The sequence below is a fragment of the Thalia democratica genome, chromosome 3 (genome assembly GCF_965202585.1).
Source record: "Thalia democratica chromosome 3, ktThaDemo2.hap1.1, whole genome shotgun sequence".
NCBI classification, from domain to species: Eukaryota; Metazoa; Chordata; class Thaliacea; order Salpida; family Salpidae; genus Thalia; species Thalia democratica.
The window spans coordinates 46,019,664-46,037,009 of NC_139167.1; the positions used below are offsets into that span (position 1 = coordinate 46,019,664).

Here is a 17,346-nt window from a genome sequence, read left to right on the forward strand (position 1 = left end):
ATATTCTATATAACTAATACATATTTTTTAAGTATGGAGACCAGATTGGCAAGTTGCATTCAAATTTGGGGCGAAATTAAATAAAATACAGCTTTTTAAAATTATTGATATCAGTATATATGAAACTTATGATAATACAGTTAATAAAATTTAGTAATCGTTATTAGTATGGTGGTTTTATTTAAAGTTATCATCACTAAATTCTAAGTTCTTAAAACGAAAGTGTATATTGTTTAATACAAAGTCAAAAGTAGAGATAGACGCTTGTTTCAATATTTAGAACCTGTCATTTACTTAAATTTAACTATCTTTTAGCCAATAGTAAATTATATCTAAAGATTAAATAAGAAATATTATATAGTAAACTTAACTATAAAATTTAAGTGTCGAAAAATTATTATTTTGCTTTTTTCTTTTAATATATGATGTAAATAGAGCATAATAAATTTACACTTTTCACAGAAATTTTAAAGTTTTCAAAATTTAAAATTACAAAAAGAATTTCTCACCATTAATAGTAGAAACTTCTTTAATAATTTTCTTGATATCTTTTGCAAGTTAAAGTTTCACAGATTTCCAAAAACTTTAGAACATTTAGCTATCATTTAATATGAAATATAAGTTATTAGATTAGTTTATATAACTTAAATACTTATAATAAAAATAGTTTGTATTGTGAAACCTATTATATAAGTTTAATCTCTAATACAGAAAAAAACTCATGAGATTTATAGAAATTTAGAGGTGCAAAAAACACCGAGAATAAAGTCAATAGACTTCAAGATGGCTTTACTGTAATAAATAAAAAGTAAATATGTTGCGTGTAATAATCGTTTTTAAAATTAGTTGATTAAAAGATAAAAAGAACTTGATGGAGTTTTTATAAACTTCTGCTGTTAGTTATACTTAATTTAACTATATTTTATTTATTATTCTATATCAAAGTGTTTTTTTAGTACTTATTTTGTTTTTACTTACGTGTTTCAACTGTTCATAATAAATAAATTTTAAAGTAGTGTTTGTCAAATAAAGTACTAATTTAAGTGAAAGTTTTGAGGAAGATAGCCTAGGCGAGATTAAGTTACCCTCGGACTTGTTACACATATAAACACATCTGTTTAATTATTAGCGACTTTTTTTTTGCTCTAGGACTAAGTAGGAACTTATAAATGATGTGAAATAAAGACGGTCATTCGACGTAACATACTTTTGCACTTTGTAATATGACATAACTGTTTTAATAGCTAGGTTATAACTAAAATCATGTTTTTCAACTAAATATAACAAAAGTATTTAATTTCTCCTTATGTTCGTTTGAACTTCATTATCTTAATAGGCATATGCAAGTTGTAGAACAATTTGTATAAGTTATAAAGATGAAACTTAAAACTAACCTACTATCAAACGTTAATAAGATAGTCAGCAATAGTACAACATTTACGTCAGACTTGTAGTTTTTAAACCGTAATATAAAGATTTTTGGATCTGAATATTACAATTGTAAAGGTTTACATATTAGTATTTGCTTATGTTAAAATTATTATAGTCACGTAATTTACAATAACATCCTACTTAAATATAGTTATAACTGCTTACTTTAAAACCCTAAAAAAAAAGTTTAAAGTATTGTAAAGTAAACAATTTAGTAAATTGCATATGATTAACAAAAACCTTCTGTAGAGTAGATTGAAAAAACCAAAATATTTGAACTAATGAAAAAAAATTGAATTTATGTGTAAGATGAAAATCAAAAAATGAGGTAATAAAAATAAATAAAAATTATATTAAGTTGATACTAAAATTAAATTTTAAACCAAAAATATTTTTTACGTAGTACATTAAAATCATTATGTTTTAATTTAAAGTAACTAAAAGTTTTTTTTTTATATATTATTTTAATAACTTAATTAAGAATAGTTTGTTTTTGCATGGAATTCAGATAAAATAAACAAGTAAATGGGTTAGAAACGATCAGACTAGAAGTGATCGGGTTAGAAACAATCGGATTAGAAGTTATCGGGTTAGAAATGACTGGGTTAGAAGTGATCGGGTTTGAAGTGATCGGGTTAGAAGTGATCGGGTTAGAAACGATCAGGTTAGAAGTGATCGGGTCAGAAATGATTGGGTTAGAAGTGATCGAGTTAGAAATGATCGGGTCTGAAGTGATCGGGTTAGAAATGATAGCGGGTTAGAAATGATCGGCTACCAGGTCGAACATCTCAACGTTTCCACCTCAGGCAAGAGCAGCATGTCTCGAAAAGCTAAAAAGGTTTATTTTTAATGACGATCTTAAGCCGAAAGGTGATCAGTCATCTATCCAAGAGCACCTCCTCAACAACCCTGTTTGTGCTGAGAGCTACCTGGATAGTAAGTTCAAAATTCTATCTAGAGCGAGAAACACTTACCATCTCTCAGTTCTAGAATCTTTGTTTATTAGAACTCGTGAGCTGAAAATTTGCAAACAAAGAGATTTTTTCTAATTTAAAACTTTATAAATAGCGTGTTTTTAGTGTTTTTGTTGTCGTTTATTATTGTATTTTTGTAATGTACTTTTTATTTACTTTTGTTTCGGGTAAAATTTCTACTATCTTAAATTTTTTTATTTTAATAGTTTTGTTTTACAAACAACTTCAAATTCATTAGTATAATTCAACTCTAACTTAAACATTTTAAACAGACTTTTATGCTTTATGACGTAACAATTTTTAGCTAGGTTTTTCTAAATTACTGTTTATAACTATATTTATACTTTAATATTATCAGTTTTTAGCAAGTTTATTCTGATGAAGAGCTAAACGAAATTAATTGATAAACCTTTTACAAATGAGTGACTAATGTTTAATTTTTTTAGTTAAAACCAGTACCAAAACCAAACTATTCATAAACTTTTTGAATTTTACTCAATTTTTTGTCAAAAGTTAAATGAAATGTAAAACTAGTTAATGATTTCACGCTTGAGTGGATAAAAAATACCTTTTCAAACTTATAAAAACCTTCTTAACTTTGATTTAGAGTTTTGCACATAGTATAAAAACTATGATAAATTATATTTGTTAGGCTCTCAAATAAATTTAAGTACATAGTTAAGATTTTGAATCTCAGCTTTTTGGATAACCGTTTTTACTTATTCATCATATGTTTAGTGTTTTATGTTTGCTTGTTGTAATGATCTGCTGCAATCACTTGCATTATTCATTGTTTAAACTCGGAATATTAAGAGAATGTTTAGAGCTAGACAACAATGACCATATGTGGAAGCTAATTCTTAAAGCACCCAAATGGCCAATGAAAAACGAGGATTAATTACTAACCAAACATTTCATAAAAAACATAAAAAATACATTTTATGTATGCAGTTAGTTGTTGTTTGTGTAGCTGAGTGAAAGAACTACTGATATAATTCTTATCTAGAACTTATTTGTGTTTGCTTGTTATAGGTATTTGTTTAAATATATAGTTAATATTTAAACCGGTGTTTGTTTGCTTAAAATTTTAAGTTAGATTTATATGTTTAATAGTTTATTAAACCTTTTATAGTTTATTGCTCACTCAAAGTTTTTATTCAATTTTTACTTGATTGTTTTGAGTCTTTTGAAATAGATTTCAATAGTTGCCAGTTCTTTAATTGTTGTATAGTTTACTGCACTAGGCTTGGTTTATTATTAAGTATTTTTAAATCTAAGTTTTATACAAATCAAAAAATTTTTGTCCCTGCTATGAATATTTAAAAAATTATTATATCCTTTTTTTACTACCAAGAATTTTTAGTGTTTAAGATTTTAAATCTATGGTTTTTTATCTTTGTGAGTTTGTTATAAAATTTTAGTTTTCAAATTTTTTTCTATGTTACAGATTCGGTACTAGCTAAAAAACAATTAATCGGCCTGCATGCAAAAGTGATGTTCCGTGCAAAAAAGTTATCGTGCCAAAATTTGCTGTGCAAAAATATCACCATAAAAATGTGACGTCATGCAAAAGTATCGAGTGCAAAAATGCTGCTGTGAAAAGTTTTCATTGTGCAAAAACGTTGCCGTGCAAAAGTGTCCCTTTGTGCTATAGTGACGCTCGTGCAAAAGTGCAAAATTGTCCGCTCGTGAAAAAGTGACCCGTTCCCAAAATAGATACATCACCAAAACTGTCTTGCCTAATTTATATAAAGTAGTTTCAAATAGAGTATACTATTTATAAGAAAGTAATTAAATTAGATAGGATTTAATTATGATGAGTAGTACCAATAAATTGAGTCTACCATCATCCATACTTTATATCGTGAACCTATTTCGGTTCAAATAACATTTTGGCTTTTCTCTTACGAGAATATATAAAATCAATATACCTATGGATAATTTATTTTATTTGAGTAAGGTTTTTCTCAGGTTATATCAGTTCAGTGAAATTTTATCTCCATAGCTCAGGCCTAACCAGGATTTTTTTTCTTAACATCTTGATTAAAGTTTTCTTGAAAATTTGTGACATATATTTTAAAGGGGTAGGTGTCAAAATTGCACAAAGACACTTTTGTGCGAGTGGACTAAGTTGCATAAAGTCACTTTTGCACGGAGACATTTTTGCACGGGTCGAATTTCTATTTATTATTTAATATCTTTATTAATTTTATTTCATTTTTTAAATTTATTTATTTTATTTTATATTACTATCACAGTTACCCCTAACCCCTACCCTCACTTGGTAACTTACTATTATTTATTCATTTTTATTTACTATCACTGTTACCCCTTACCCTCGGTTGGTAACTTTTTTTTTCTTCTTTTTAATTAATCAATTTTTTTTTATTCATTTTCTTGCTTTTTTAGTAATAGTTTTTGTCGGTTATTTTTATTTTTCCTCTCACTGTTACCCCCTAACCCTTACCCTCGGTCAATAACTTTTGTTTTTAATTTTGTTTTTTTATTAATTTATCTTTGGCTAATCTTTTATTTTTCTGATTTTTTTACTATCGTGCAGAAATGACCCTCCGTGCAAAATTGTCTTTGTTCTATTTAGTCCCCTCAAGCAAAATATTCTTCATGCAAAATTGACCCTTCGTGCAAATTTGTTATTGTGCAATTTAGTCCCTTCAAGCAATTTCGACCTATTCCCAGTTTAAGGATAAATTTATAGAGTTTGTAGTAGGGAGGTCTAGTTTACATAGACCATGTAGTTATTTAAGGTATCTTTTGCTTGTTAATATGGACTGGTTTTCAGTCTCTGTTTGTTATTGATTTAAATAATTGTGTCATAGATGACTTTAGACAAGGAATTTTACTTTTTTCCTGATAAAAAAAAAATTGTCATCTTACTTTGTCTTTTTTAGAGAGCCTGTTAGTTAGAATAAAAAAATTCAGTAATAATTTTTTTTAAAAAGAATTTTCATATAAAGGTCTATTATTTACAGAAAGAAAAAAAAATCAACTTAAATATATATCATTAAAGCAGATGCTTGCATAGTTTTAGCTATATACTTTTATATTATTATACAATTATTTATTTAATTGATTATTTTAATTTATGACATATATGTTATAACTTCAAATATTTTAATATTTTATTTTCAAAACAATGTTCTAAAGAAAAAATCTGTTAAGAATAAAATCTTAATTAAATTTTTATAAACTTTTATTTGATGTTTTTTTTTTGGAGTGAAATATTATTATGAAAACACAATCTTAAAATAATTATGGTTATATCCTCTTTACAGGGTTGCAAAAAAAAAAAAACTAGAAAACCTGGAATTTGACAATTTAGGCTAAAAAACCAGGAAAAATCTGGAATTTGAGAAAATTTGAAAAAAAAATCTGAAAAAACCTTAACCCTCTGTAAATTTTGATCCGAAGGAGTTTTCAACCTACTATTCTTTGTTTAAAATAGAATCAAACACAGATACGCAGGAGGACAAGCAACAGGATTCTATTGATGAAGAAATTGAAGTAGAATTAAAGGGCTTTTTTGCTACAGAAAATTTGAATGCAGAAACTGAAGAGGAAAGTTAAACTGATGTGTTAAACTGATACAACTTTTTAAATATTGAAGAAAGTAACTTGCTTTAATTTTTTAAGTTTAACTAGAGTTCCTCAAGTTGAAATATATTTAGTTGAGAGAGCAATTTAAGCGAAAGAAAAATAAGTTTCAAACTATAAGCCATTAAAAACTAACACTTAACGATTGATTAATTCAATTAGGCAAAAAAAAATGAATGGTAAACTGATGAAGATTTACTGTTATGTCAGAGAGTATTGCTTTGAAACTTGATACAAAATGTAATTTAACTGCAACTACATTTTGTGATACAAGATGAAATAAAAAAAAATCAAGTTAAATAAATATAAATACAAAGTTTGTCATAATAAACAAAACATTCTTCAAAACGATTAAGTTTGTTTAACATCATTAATATGTTATATTTTTTATCTGCTGTTAAAGTTTAGTTTGGAAGACTGCTACTTGAGTTGACAAAATTAAGAATTGATACAGGAAAAAGGTTATTAAAAAGCTTCCGCATTATTAGAGTAATTCTATTTAAGTTAAATTAAAAAGCAATATCCATTTAAAATAAAATAGAAACTGACGAAGTTTTTGTGTTTCATTTAATAAAACAATTCGCCGGAGTTATAACAATAAAGTGCTTCTTAAATTGTTAAAACGAATACTATTCTTAAATTGCATAAATAGAATTGTTTTGCAGACACACAAAATTTTAATTCCCTCTTTTTGTGATAATCGTTATTTAACTGAATGAAATCTCATTAAACTTATAATAAAAAAAAAAATCTAAAAACTGTTAAAAAAAATTAAACTAACTCTAAATAAATGACAGATAGAAGAACAAAGTGTTAAACAGGGCATCTTCGCTTATCATGCCTTAAGTAATACCAGTTTCAGTCGAGAAATATTTTAGTTCAACTACAATAAACTTTTTGACTAAAAACAGTGCGCTACCTAAAAATACATTTGTACTTAACTTTTTATAACTAAGTAAACAGTTTATGATTCCATCAACCTCCAATATTTTTAAATTAATTTGAATAAATTTAAATAATTCCTAGTTTTTTCGCTAAGTAGATACAAACTTTTTTTAATTATTCTTTTAAAAAATAATAAAACTGTTTGTCTGTTTTAAATGTTTAGTTTGTTTAAAACAAAACAAAAAAAAAAGTGCGTTTTATAAATGTATGGCATAATACAAAAAGTTAGATTATTAAAAAAAAAAGTATTGTTTTTATGTAATTAAGGCTTGCCAAACATTGCTTGATTACTGAGCACTCTACGACAAAACCAGTTCTTTGAAATACCTAAAAAGCATGGTTTTTAACATCTACTAAATAGAAACCATAAATAAAGAAATTAAGGCCATAGGGGGGGGGGGGGGGTAATCCATGTTTTTTACAAGTTGATCTTATTATAAAGAGTTTTTTCTAAGCTTGAAGATGCTTTTTATCGTTTTAATAAATTCAAATTATTTTTTGAGATATGACTAGTCAAAGTCGGGCCGCATAATAGGTTCCCTATGGAAAGAGAAAACTAAAACAGCGAAAAAAGACTATTTTGTTTAAAATCTATCTCCTCCTACATTTTTCAAGCAATCTTCTTCAAACTTTCACAGTCTAATCTTTATACAATAAAAAAAAAACGTTACTTTGGAATTTAAAAAAAAATTGTAAAAATATTGTTTTTTTGAAAAAAAAACGATATTTTTTTAAATTTTTGTGATAAAATTTTTACTTTTTTACATTATTAAAATTCTAAAGTAACTTTTTTTTCTTTTAATATAAGGAACATTTTCTGAAAATTTGAAGAAGATTTCTTAAAAAATGAAGGAGGAGATAGATTTTTAGTGAATTTTTAAATTTTAGAGAAAATTGACCCCAAAAAATTTGCGGTCCATACGTTTGTATCGGAGACTTTTTATAAAAAATAAAATATCTCAAAAGTTAAATGATATTTTTGAATTCTATAAAAACAGGCTTGTAGTTTGTATTTAAAGCTTTCATATAAAAGACAAAGTTAATTTTTGTAAAAAAAAATGTCGGACCCCCCCCCCCCCCTATGGCCTTAATCTGTTAATTATTTACTTTAAAGTGAGTAGGTGTCAAGTATACACGAGGGGACACTTTTGCACGGACTGACATCTATGCACGGGTTTAAACTTTTATTAATATTTTAAATTAAATGTTATCTTGGTTTTTATAATATCACTTTTAACCCTTACCCTTGGTCGGTATTTTTTAACTTTTATTATTTGTTTCTATAACTTTTACAACTTATCCTTGGTCGGTATTTTTTTATTAAAATTTGGTTAAAAATGTCCCTTTGTGCAAAAGTTTAATTGTGCATATTTGATCTTTACCCTTTTAAAGTATGAGAATCAGCAAAAAGTTATTATTAGTGAGTTTTTTTTTTCGAGAGTAAGACCGTTGTAGCATTAGTTTTCATAACTTGGTTTTAAGCACAAAGGAATACTGCATTACTTTTACAATATTAAAATAAAGTTATAAAATCTTGTATTTTTTATTGAATTTTGTATTCATCTATATTGTTTTTAGTTTTTTGCATATTTGTTTTTTCAGGTTTTTATATATTTTAAGATGCATAGCACCGTAATTTAGTCATGGATAAATTTTGACAAACCTTTATTATATTTTTATTTTCAAAGCGCGAATTAATTTCTCTCTCTGAACAACTTTGTTTCTGATTGAATAGGTCAGAAACAGTTAAGTTATATATAGTTTAAATTATAATAAATTTATAGATACTTGTAGATAAAAATACATATTTAATCATAAACTAAAATTAAGTTTTAGAATATTTTTTTTATGAAGAAAATTATACTTGCACAAGTAAACATACAAAAAAAATCATGAAATTAAATATAAAACATTGTGAACACAAGTGCTTAGTTAAGTTACGTTTATTCGGTACAACTGAATTTCACTGCTGGGCAGGTCTTAAGGTACAAAAAAAAGTAACTTAACTGTAATAATGTTAACAATAACATTATGTACTAGTAAAAAAAACACATTAAAACGCAGAAAAGTCACAAGTCTCGTAGTATCTTTGTGTTGTGGTATAACCCACCATACTGTTCTAGAATCAAAATATACTTAGTTTAAGTTTAGTAGATAAGCATTTTCCAAATAATAATTTTAGTCGTAAATATTTGACATGAAAACCTTAAAAAATATCTTACAGTTGTATAAACAACAATAAATTTACAATACAATCACACAATAATTTTATTTAAGTATAATGAGATGATGACACAAAAAAAAATAAACATATTACTATAAACAAGAATGATAACATACATGAAACTAAAATTAGTTGAGACATACGATAACAGCATAATGAATAATTGTAAAATTAGTAAGCCTAACGTAAATAATAATAATAATAACACCAATCCCATTTATAAAAACAAAATAGACCTATAACTAGAAGTATCAGCAGGAGCCTAATTTAAAGTATAAAAACAGTTGTACCTATTCATTTATGTTCTTATAATAGTAACAACATAATTAGTAATAACAGTAGTAATGACAATATTAATAACTAATCGATAATAAAAGTGCTAGTGATTATAGTGACAATAAAGAAGCTAAGCTTGGTTTTAAAACTAAGAATAACGAGTGTAAAAATTGTAACTGTCGTAAGTCGAATAAAACAAATTGCCCGTTACAAAGTAACTGCTTCATAAAAGTTGTCGTATATAATAAAAGTGTCAAATGTAATTTTACTGATGACAAAAATAAAAGTAATATAAAAGATAGAACTTATATCGGTTCGACAGGAGGTCAGTTTAAAGATAAGTAAACTGGACATAAGTATACTTTTAAGCATGTAAGTAAAAAAAAACAGCACAAGGTTGTCAGATTTTGTTTGGCAGTATTTTGACAGGTATGATACTAAACTAGAAATGGGACACCCTTTACCACGCCAAAAGCAACATCAGTGGCGCGAGTAAGATCTGCCAAATATGCAACCTTTAACGAATGGCAATTGCAGCAGAAGATAGCAAACAATTACTAAACAAAAGAATCAATTTCAAATGGGAACGGGTTAAATATGCACAAAGACACTTTTGCACAGAGGGTAAAACATGCGCAAAGATAGTTTTGCACTAATATGGACATTTTTGCATGAATAAATTTTGCACCAGTGTCAATTTGGCACGAGTATATGTAAAATTGATAATATCAAGTAAAAAATAAAAAAACAAATAAATACCGACCAAGGGTAAGAGTTAGGTGTAGCAGTGATAGTAAAAATTTAAAAGAATAAATTAATAAATAAAAAAAAGCTTCAACCCGTGCAAAATTGTCCCTTCGTGCATTTTGAAATCTACCCACTTCAAACAATTGTGTACACAACCGACGGTTATTCTTCAAATAATATCTTGGCGCTTTCTCACCTTTAAATTTTTTCACATGAACAAACACACTCACTTTAAATATATTGTTATAATTGTAGGTATACCCTAAGTTAATACATCTTCATTTGTAATTTAACACATTAAAATTTATACATGTCACCTTTTATTCTCCAATATGTTTTTTCTTATGCTCAATTCTACTTTTCATGTTTATTCATGTGTTAAGTTCCAAATTTAATAAGAAATCTGCATCAAATCATAGATTAACCGTGCTTTTTTACCTACTACACACATTAGATCGGCGAGAGGTTTTTGACTGCAGTTTTATGCTTAGCACACAAACACCTTGTTGTTTTCAATTTAAGTTATACTTAAATTCGTAACTTATTATAGATTCAAAATAACTGTAAAAAATCCGTTTAGTTATAATACCCTACTGATTTAGTCTAAAGTTATTTAGATTAAAGTGATTAGTAACTATCTTTCTTACTATGTAATGATATGCATTTTAAGTTGCGGTGTTTTTGGGCAAGTGGTTATGACTTATTTACAAGTCAAAATTTTGAATACTAAACAACAATTTTGTGCTTTAGTGCCTCTTTGAACTGAATGTGTATAATTTATATTTTTATTAACATTTTCAAATTGTGTTTTACTTTACTTTTATTATAATTTAAATTTAATCATTACTTATGTTACATTGATTTATATGACCCCAAGTTTATATAGCTTAAAACATCTTGGATTAAATTATACAGCATTTGTAGTACTTTAATTTGTTCATTAATTCATTAGTTAATACTAAATATTAGTCTGCTATTGTACTTTATAAAAACAAATAAGGTCTTTTACTAAACACAATTATACTTCAACAATTTTCTTCAATGTGTTACAAAATAAAGAAAATGTTTAAGTTTAAGACTTATAATTGCATCAGAAATTAGTCAATCAAGCAAAACAAAAAAGTAATCAAAATTTTAAATAAACAAATTAAACATAACATAAGAGCTCTAATTAACTAAACAAGGATAACGAATAATCAAATTCTTTCTGTTCACATAATTTTCGTTTAATTACATTCATTAAACAATTGTAAAAACTAATTAAAATTGTTGAAATATATTTGTGTTTAGTAAAAGACCTTCTTTGTTTTCATTAGTTAATGTTTTTGGTTTTACTACTTGTCGTTTACAAAAGGAGGATACAATAAAATAACTTCGTAATTTACTATGTGATAATCTTAGTGATAATTAGATTATTCAAAAATTGTCAAAACTGTCAAAGCTCTGTTTTATTCAGTGCCCGGCTGTGTTTTTTTACTGGACATTAAAACAAAGTGTCTGGCTTACAATGCAATGTAAATGCATTTTTAATTGTTTTGGTTTTTGAAGATAAATTGTGACGTAATTATTAGTCAAGTTTTCGTATACTTAAGAACCGTCTAGTTTTGTGCCTTAGTATCTGTTGGACTTGCATGTAAGTACTTAATTTTTTGATTTGTTACTTTGATCTCATGATCGAATTGGTATGATCAAACCTTGTAAACTTGAGCTTGTTTTTAAAAATGTATATAAGTTTTTTAGATATGGTTTCTTAAATATAGATAGGTAGAATTTGAGTTGTCATGCAACCTTGCTTTATTATTATTATCTTTTTATGAAACTTGTGGCTCAAAATAATTTTAATTGTTTGTTATAACTATTTTAAATAACTGCGGCTCACGATCAACTTTTCCTATAAAAATAGATCCACTACTTATAAAAGGCTGCCGAACCCTTGCTAGTGCATGAAACAGAGTGTATTTTTGAAAACGTTAATTGTTTTAATATCTAATGTCTCCTACTAGTAGAGCTCTCACTAAGAATATATCAAACTTTATAAACTCATACGTAAAACGACCCACAAAAGTCTACGTCGAACGATTTTAGCCCGTTTTACTAAATGTTTCTGGCTCACCGAACAGAGAATTTTTCCAACCCTACTACAGATTATTTGAAAAGTAAAGAAAAATAAACTTATTTAATAATTTAAAACTAAAATTATCTAGTACATAAGCATAAAAAGTAAAAATTGGTATGCCATGTAAAGAAGAAACATAAATTAATATGAATCAATCAACATGCTTTTTTTACGACTTTTATTAAACTTTTTTTTTAAATTTTAATACCGAACTCATTTTCAAAAATAACATTCGGACGGATCCGGAAGATCACTAGTTAAAATTATTTAGAAGTTAGTTTATGAAATTCTGTAAACTAGTCTCTGTTTATCTATTATAAGGCAAGTATACATAAAACTCTGTTTCAAAATTATTAAATGGCAAACCAGTTTTAATAGCGCTTAAAGTACTCAAACTAAAGGTCACAAAAAACTTCACTAGGATTAGTTATTTTAAATTAAATACAAAATCATTGCACCAAATACACATTTTATTGAAAGGTGATATAACTTTAATTAAAATGTACAAAAAATCAATACGTTTTCTTAACTTTATGTTTAAAATAAATAGTGATGTAGGTTTTTTAAAAACTAAACTAACTCTATTAAATCAAAACAAGAGTTTTTAAGGACTATATTTAAAAATTTGTTAAGCATAATCGACTATACTTTATGTCGTGTACGGAATGTAGCTTTGTTTTTATAATTATAAAATAAAGATACAGATAAAACATTCGTCAATTATATCCCGAACACTTGTTTTGTTTAAAATATTTAAATGCAATTTTTGACCATAAAAGTAATCACAGCTATTGTTTAAGTAAATTTTGCTCGGTTTTACAGAAGTGCAATGATTAATAAAATTGTTTTTTGAGTTTAATTTAAAACTGTTCTTTGAAGTTTGGCAAACAAGTTTCAACTATTTAAAGTCGTATAAAACTATTTCTATAAATACAATAAATACTAAATAGTTTTAAATCCTTACAACTTTTTGTCATAAGTAATTAAATGAAAAATTAAAATGCTCTTCCTAGCAACGTGTACTTCTGATCACCAGAACAACTTTCAATATCTGTAGGGATCGCAGGATAAATATCTTTACTAACTTTGTAATTTTGAGGTGATTTTGCAAATCCAAGTTTGCTGTACATATCTAGATTTTGACTCGAGGATGAATTAATTATTACGTGGACACCATTAGAATCTAAAACAATTAAGTTAAAAAGTGGTAAACAAAATTAAAATAATAAATTTTCACAACTTTATTTAAATAAAAAACAAATACTCATTTTTTAGTCTTAATAAACTAATTTGTAATTTTTATAAAATCTTGTAGAATTTTTTAATTTCTAACAGTAAAACAGTCGCACAACGTTTATAATAAAAAATCTAACATTTCAAGTGCTGAGTAATCTTGAGTTATCTCGTTTGACTTTCTTTTTTTCAAAATTAATTTAATTATCATAATATTTATCAATTAAAACTATGGCATTTCTTTTTCAATTACAAGTTAGCTTTTATAATGCGGCCAAAAGAAAATTTTAAACTTTTTAAAATATGAATAATTTTGATGACTAAGAATAAAAATTTTCTAAGTTTTATTTTATCATTATAGTCGTGATTAGTTAGACCACCTAATACGGTTTTTTCAATTTTAAATAATTTTTGAAATAGGCATCTTGAAATCTTGAAAAATTTTCGTAATTTTAATTATCATATAACCCATTAAAACTGGTACGTTTTATAACTCTATCTAAATTAGGTGTGTAAAAATGTATTTTCGGTACTTATTAAAAAGTTTTTTAATACTATACACTAAAAAATACATATAATAGTAGTTTTTGATAGAATAAATTTAATTTTTATTTAGTTCAATATTTTTTTCTTCAGCGATAAACTATGAACACTTTTTCAGAACTTTTTAAACTATTTTTACAGATATCTTGTTATAATTAATTATAAAAGTAAACATAATTAATCAAGATAATCTTAAAATGTTTAAAATTTTTAATGTACTTACCAAAGCAAAACGAAATAAGTTAAAACACAACAGTACTTAAAAACGTTGTTATTATATTTAAACGATATAGTTTAAATTCAACCTTAAATTTTACAAACTATACATTTAAATATACTTCAAACATATTATCTTTAAGCGATCTGTTATTCCATATTGTTATATCTTTTTATCACACAAATGTATACTCTACACTAGGGGTGGGTAACGTACGGCCCGACAACATATACCTCTGGCCCGCAACATATTTTATAGCTTGAAAGATATTTAACAAATTAAATAAATTTGAGTAGTTTAGTGAAAAATATTTTAAATTTTGGTTAGAATTTAATTTTTAGAAGACAGTAGTACTTCTAAAAAATATTCAATGCAAATTTACTTTGAAGAATTCTTTTTATAAATTAATTAAACTAATTTCAAAAATTAAGTGAACTGTTAAGATTTTTTTTACGAAGTCCGGCCTGCAAAAGAGTTTTTTGTAGAAGTTCTGATTGTCCATACATATATTGTCTACCCCTACTCTAAACTATACGTATGCATGTTTTTTAAATTCAGATATCGTTTGCATATTAGGCTGTGAAACTTGTCAATCGTAATAAAGTTAGTAGAGGAATGCCAATTTTCTGTTGGTTTCAATTTATAACTCTACTTAAAATTGCAATTTTGACAATGTACTCGTCAGAAAGCATGTTGGTAAATTCTATAATTCTTGACATTTAGCCGGTTTTTGCCATTTAGCCTTGAGAAAGTCCGTTTAAAAAAATATATATGTAAGTATAGTTTAAAAAAAAGGTATTATTAAACTTACTGTGTGATTTAAGAGCTGAAAGCACGCAGACCATAAGATTTTTTACAATGTTTTGATGGTTCGATTTAGGTTTAATAGTAAGAGTTAGTAAAGAAGGATATTGTGCCATCAAGTGTTCGTCACCATAACTATCAAAAATACTACCTTCCATATATAACAGTTTAATAGCTTTCTGAATAAAAACAATAAAATGTGAATAAATTAGTTATACATCAATTTATAAAAACTACAGTTTAAAAACAAACAAAAATATTTATAGAAGTTGAAAAATTAAAGTTTTACAAATACTTCTAACTTTAAATGTAAATACACTTTTATTTAAATATATTTATTTACTAGTAGTACAAATAGATAAAATTATACGCAACAAAAATGTTCGTTTCCTCGATATTTTAAATTATTAATACGAATTGAAATTCTTTATGGTGACAAAGTTTTCACATATATTTTATACTTATTTCTTTCATGTACACATTGTTGTTTAATTATAAATCAAACAACAAAAATTTACTATATGGTAATAACTAAATACTACAAAATAAATAACATATAATAGTATAATACAGAATACTTTAACAGCTGAAGATACTGATTTATCTTCTTTTTCAGATAATTCTGGATATTTAAGTTTTATTTCTGGTAGGTAACACAGTTCGTACTTGGTCCAAAACTTTTTACTATTTAAACAAGCGGATAAATAACCGCAAATATCACCATTTTCATCTTCGACAACAAAAGTGTACTCAGGTGATAATTGAATAATTGCTCCAAGAAGTCTAAAATAATCTATAATTGTGCATACTGAAATTTTAAAGATTTATGTTAAACAGTAATAAGACTTAAAAATAGGATGAAGGTATATACATAACAAGGACGTAGTTTAGTTTAAATTAAGTTATTAATTCATGCATTTGTCTATTAACACTATTTAAATTTTTGAAAGTAGATTTAACATAAAAAGTAACGCTAATGTCTAGAAGTTTACTAAGAGATCAATGTAATCAGTTGTATATTTCTACTTTCGATTATATGAAATGTGCCTTAATTCGGTTTTCACTACACAGATGCTTATCAAATAATCATTTAATTGCAAATTTCTTTCAAGTTTTTTTTTTCATAAGATTTTTCTTAAAAATTATGTGGTCATATTTTTATACTAGCTACGAAACGAAAGATTTAAGTTTTTTGTCTTAAGAATTAGACAGCTCCCTTTTTAATGGTTTTTATTTAAATCTTAGCAAGCTGTCCAGTTATTCTTAAAAAAGGGCAGACTACTATCTTAGTAATCATATTAATTGTGTTTAAGAATTGAATTTGATTTTTTTCTATGCGTTTTTAATTCATTTCCTCTTACTAAGAACTCAGCTAATAATTTATGGAGAAGTTACGCTTTTTACTTGGTTAAGAATAAAACATTGCATTTACTATAGTGAAAAATGATTTTAAAAAAATTGCTTGTAACTAAATATAAATTTAAGCACAACATTATGACATACACTTGTTATCTTATTAATTAATAAAGTAAAATCACTAGTAAGTTTTAAGTTAAAGATGACAAAATAAAATTTTATATAGCTACGTAGTTGAATTGAAACTACTGTTTAAAAAAAATTGTAGCAAAGTACTAAGTTATGTCGTTGGTACATAAAAACAATATAATTCTACTAAAAATATATTTTTTTTTTAAATAATAAGCAGAGTAATGAAAGCTATAGTTTTTAATCTATGATAAATATTTTAATTAACAGTATTAATTAATAGTAGTCACTAAACTATACTTTACAAATAAAAAAAAAGTTTTTAAACTTCACTCTGAAACATTTATAATTATGTGGCTATTATAAAATAACTAACAAGTCACCAGGTAGTTGTTTGTGATTAATGAAAGCTTTACGAAGGTCATCATTCAATGATGTATAGCAAACTTCTGTTAATAAACTCTGTAATTAAAACAAGTTTTAACCTTAAGGAAAAAGTAAAATGCTACAACGTACGCATTAGTAGACTACTTATCATAATAAAAATGTCGCTAAGGGTAAAATTTTTATGATACAAAACAATATGCGAAAGTGCTAAGTAAAGTAAAGAAAAAATCTAAAAACTAAATAAAAAACACAATTAGTACATATTTATATCAAAAATAATTGTAGATATAGTAGCAAACAGTTATTAAGGAAAACTTTATAACAAAAATAGTGAAAACAAATATACTTTCCG

At 25.7% G+C, this 17,346-nt stretch overlaps 1 protein-coding gene across 2 annotated transcripts in view; it reads right to left on the reverse strand.

The window, feature by feature from the left end:
- Nucleotides 1–12,799: 12,799 nt before the first annotated feature.
- Nucleotides 12,800–17,346, reverse strand: part of LOC145831777 (protein O-GlcNAcase-like) — a 52,826-nt gene continuing 48,279 nt past the window's right edge. For both annotated transcript variants that reach the window (XM_082939113.1, XM_082939112.1), the window contains 4 exons: nt 16,984–17,069; nt 15,701–15,905; nt 15,130–15,301; nt 12,800–13,508 (listed from right to left, as the gene is read on the reverse strand). In XM_082939113.1, the coding sequence (XP_082795239.1) occupies nt 13,321–13,508; nt 15,130–15,301; nt 15,701–15,905; nt 16,984–17,069 (651 nt within the window). In that variant the 3' untranslated portion in view covers nt 12,800–13,320. The remainder of the gene's footprint in view (nt 13,509–15,129; nt 15,302–15,700; nt 15,906–16,983; nt 17,070–17,346) is intronic.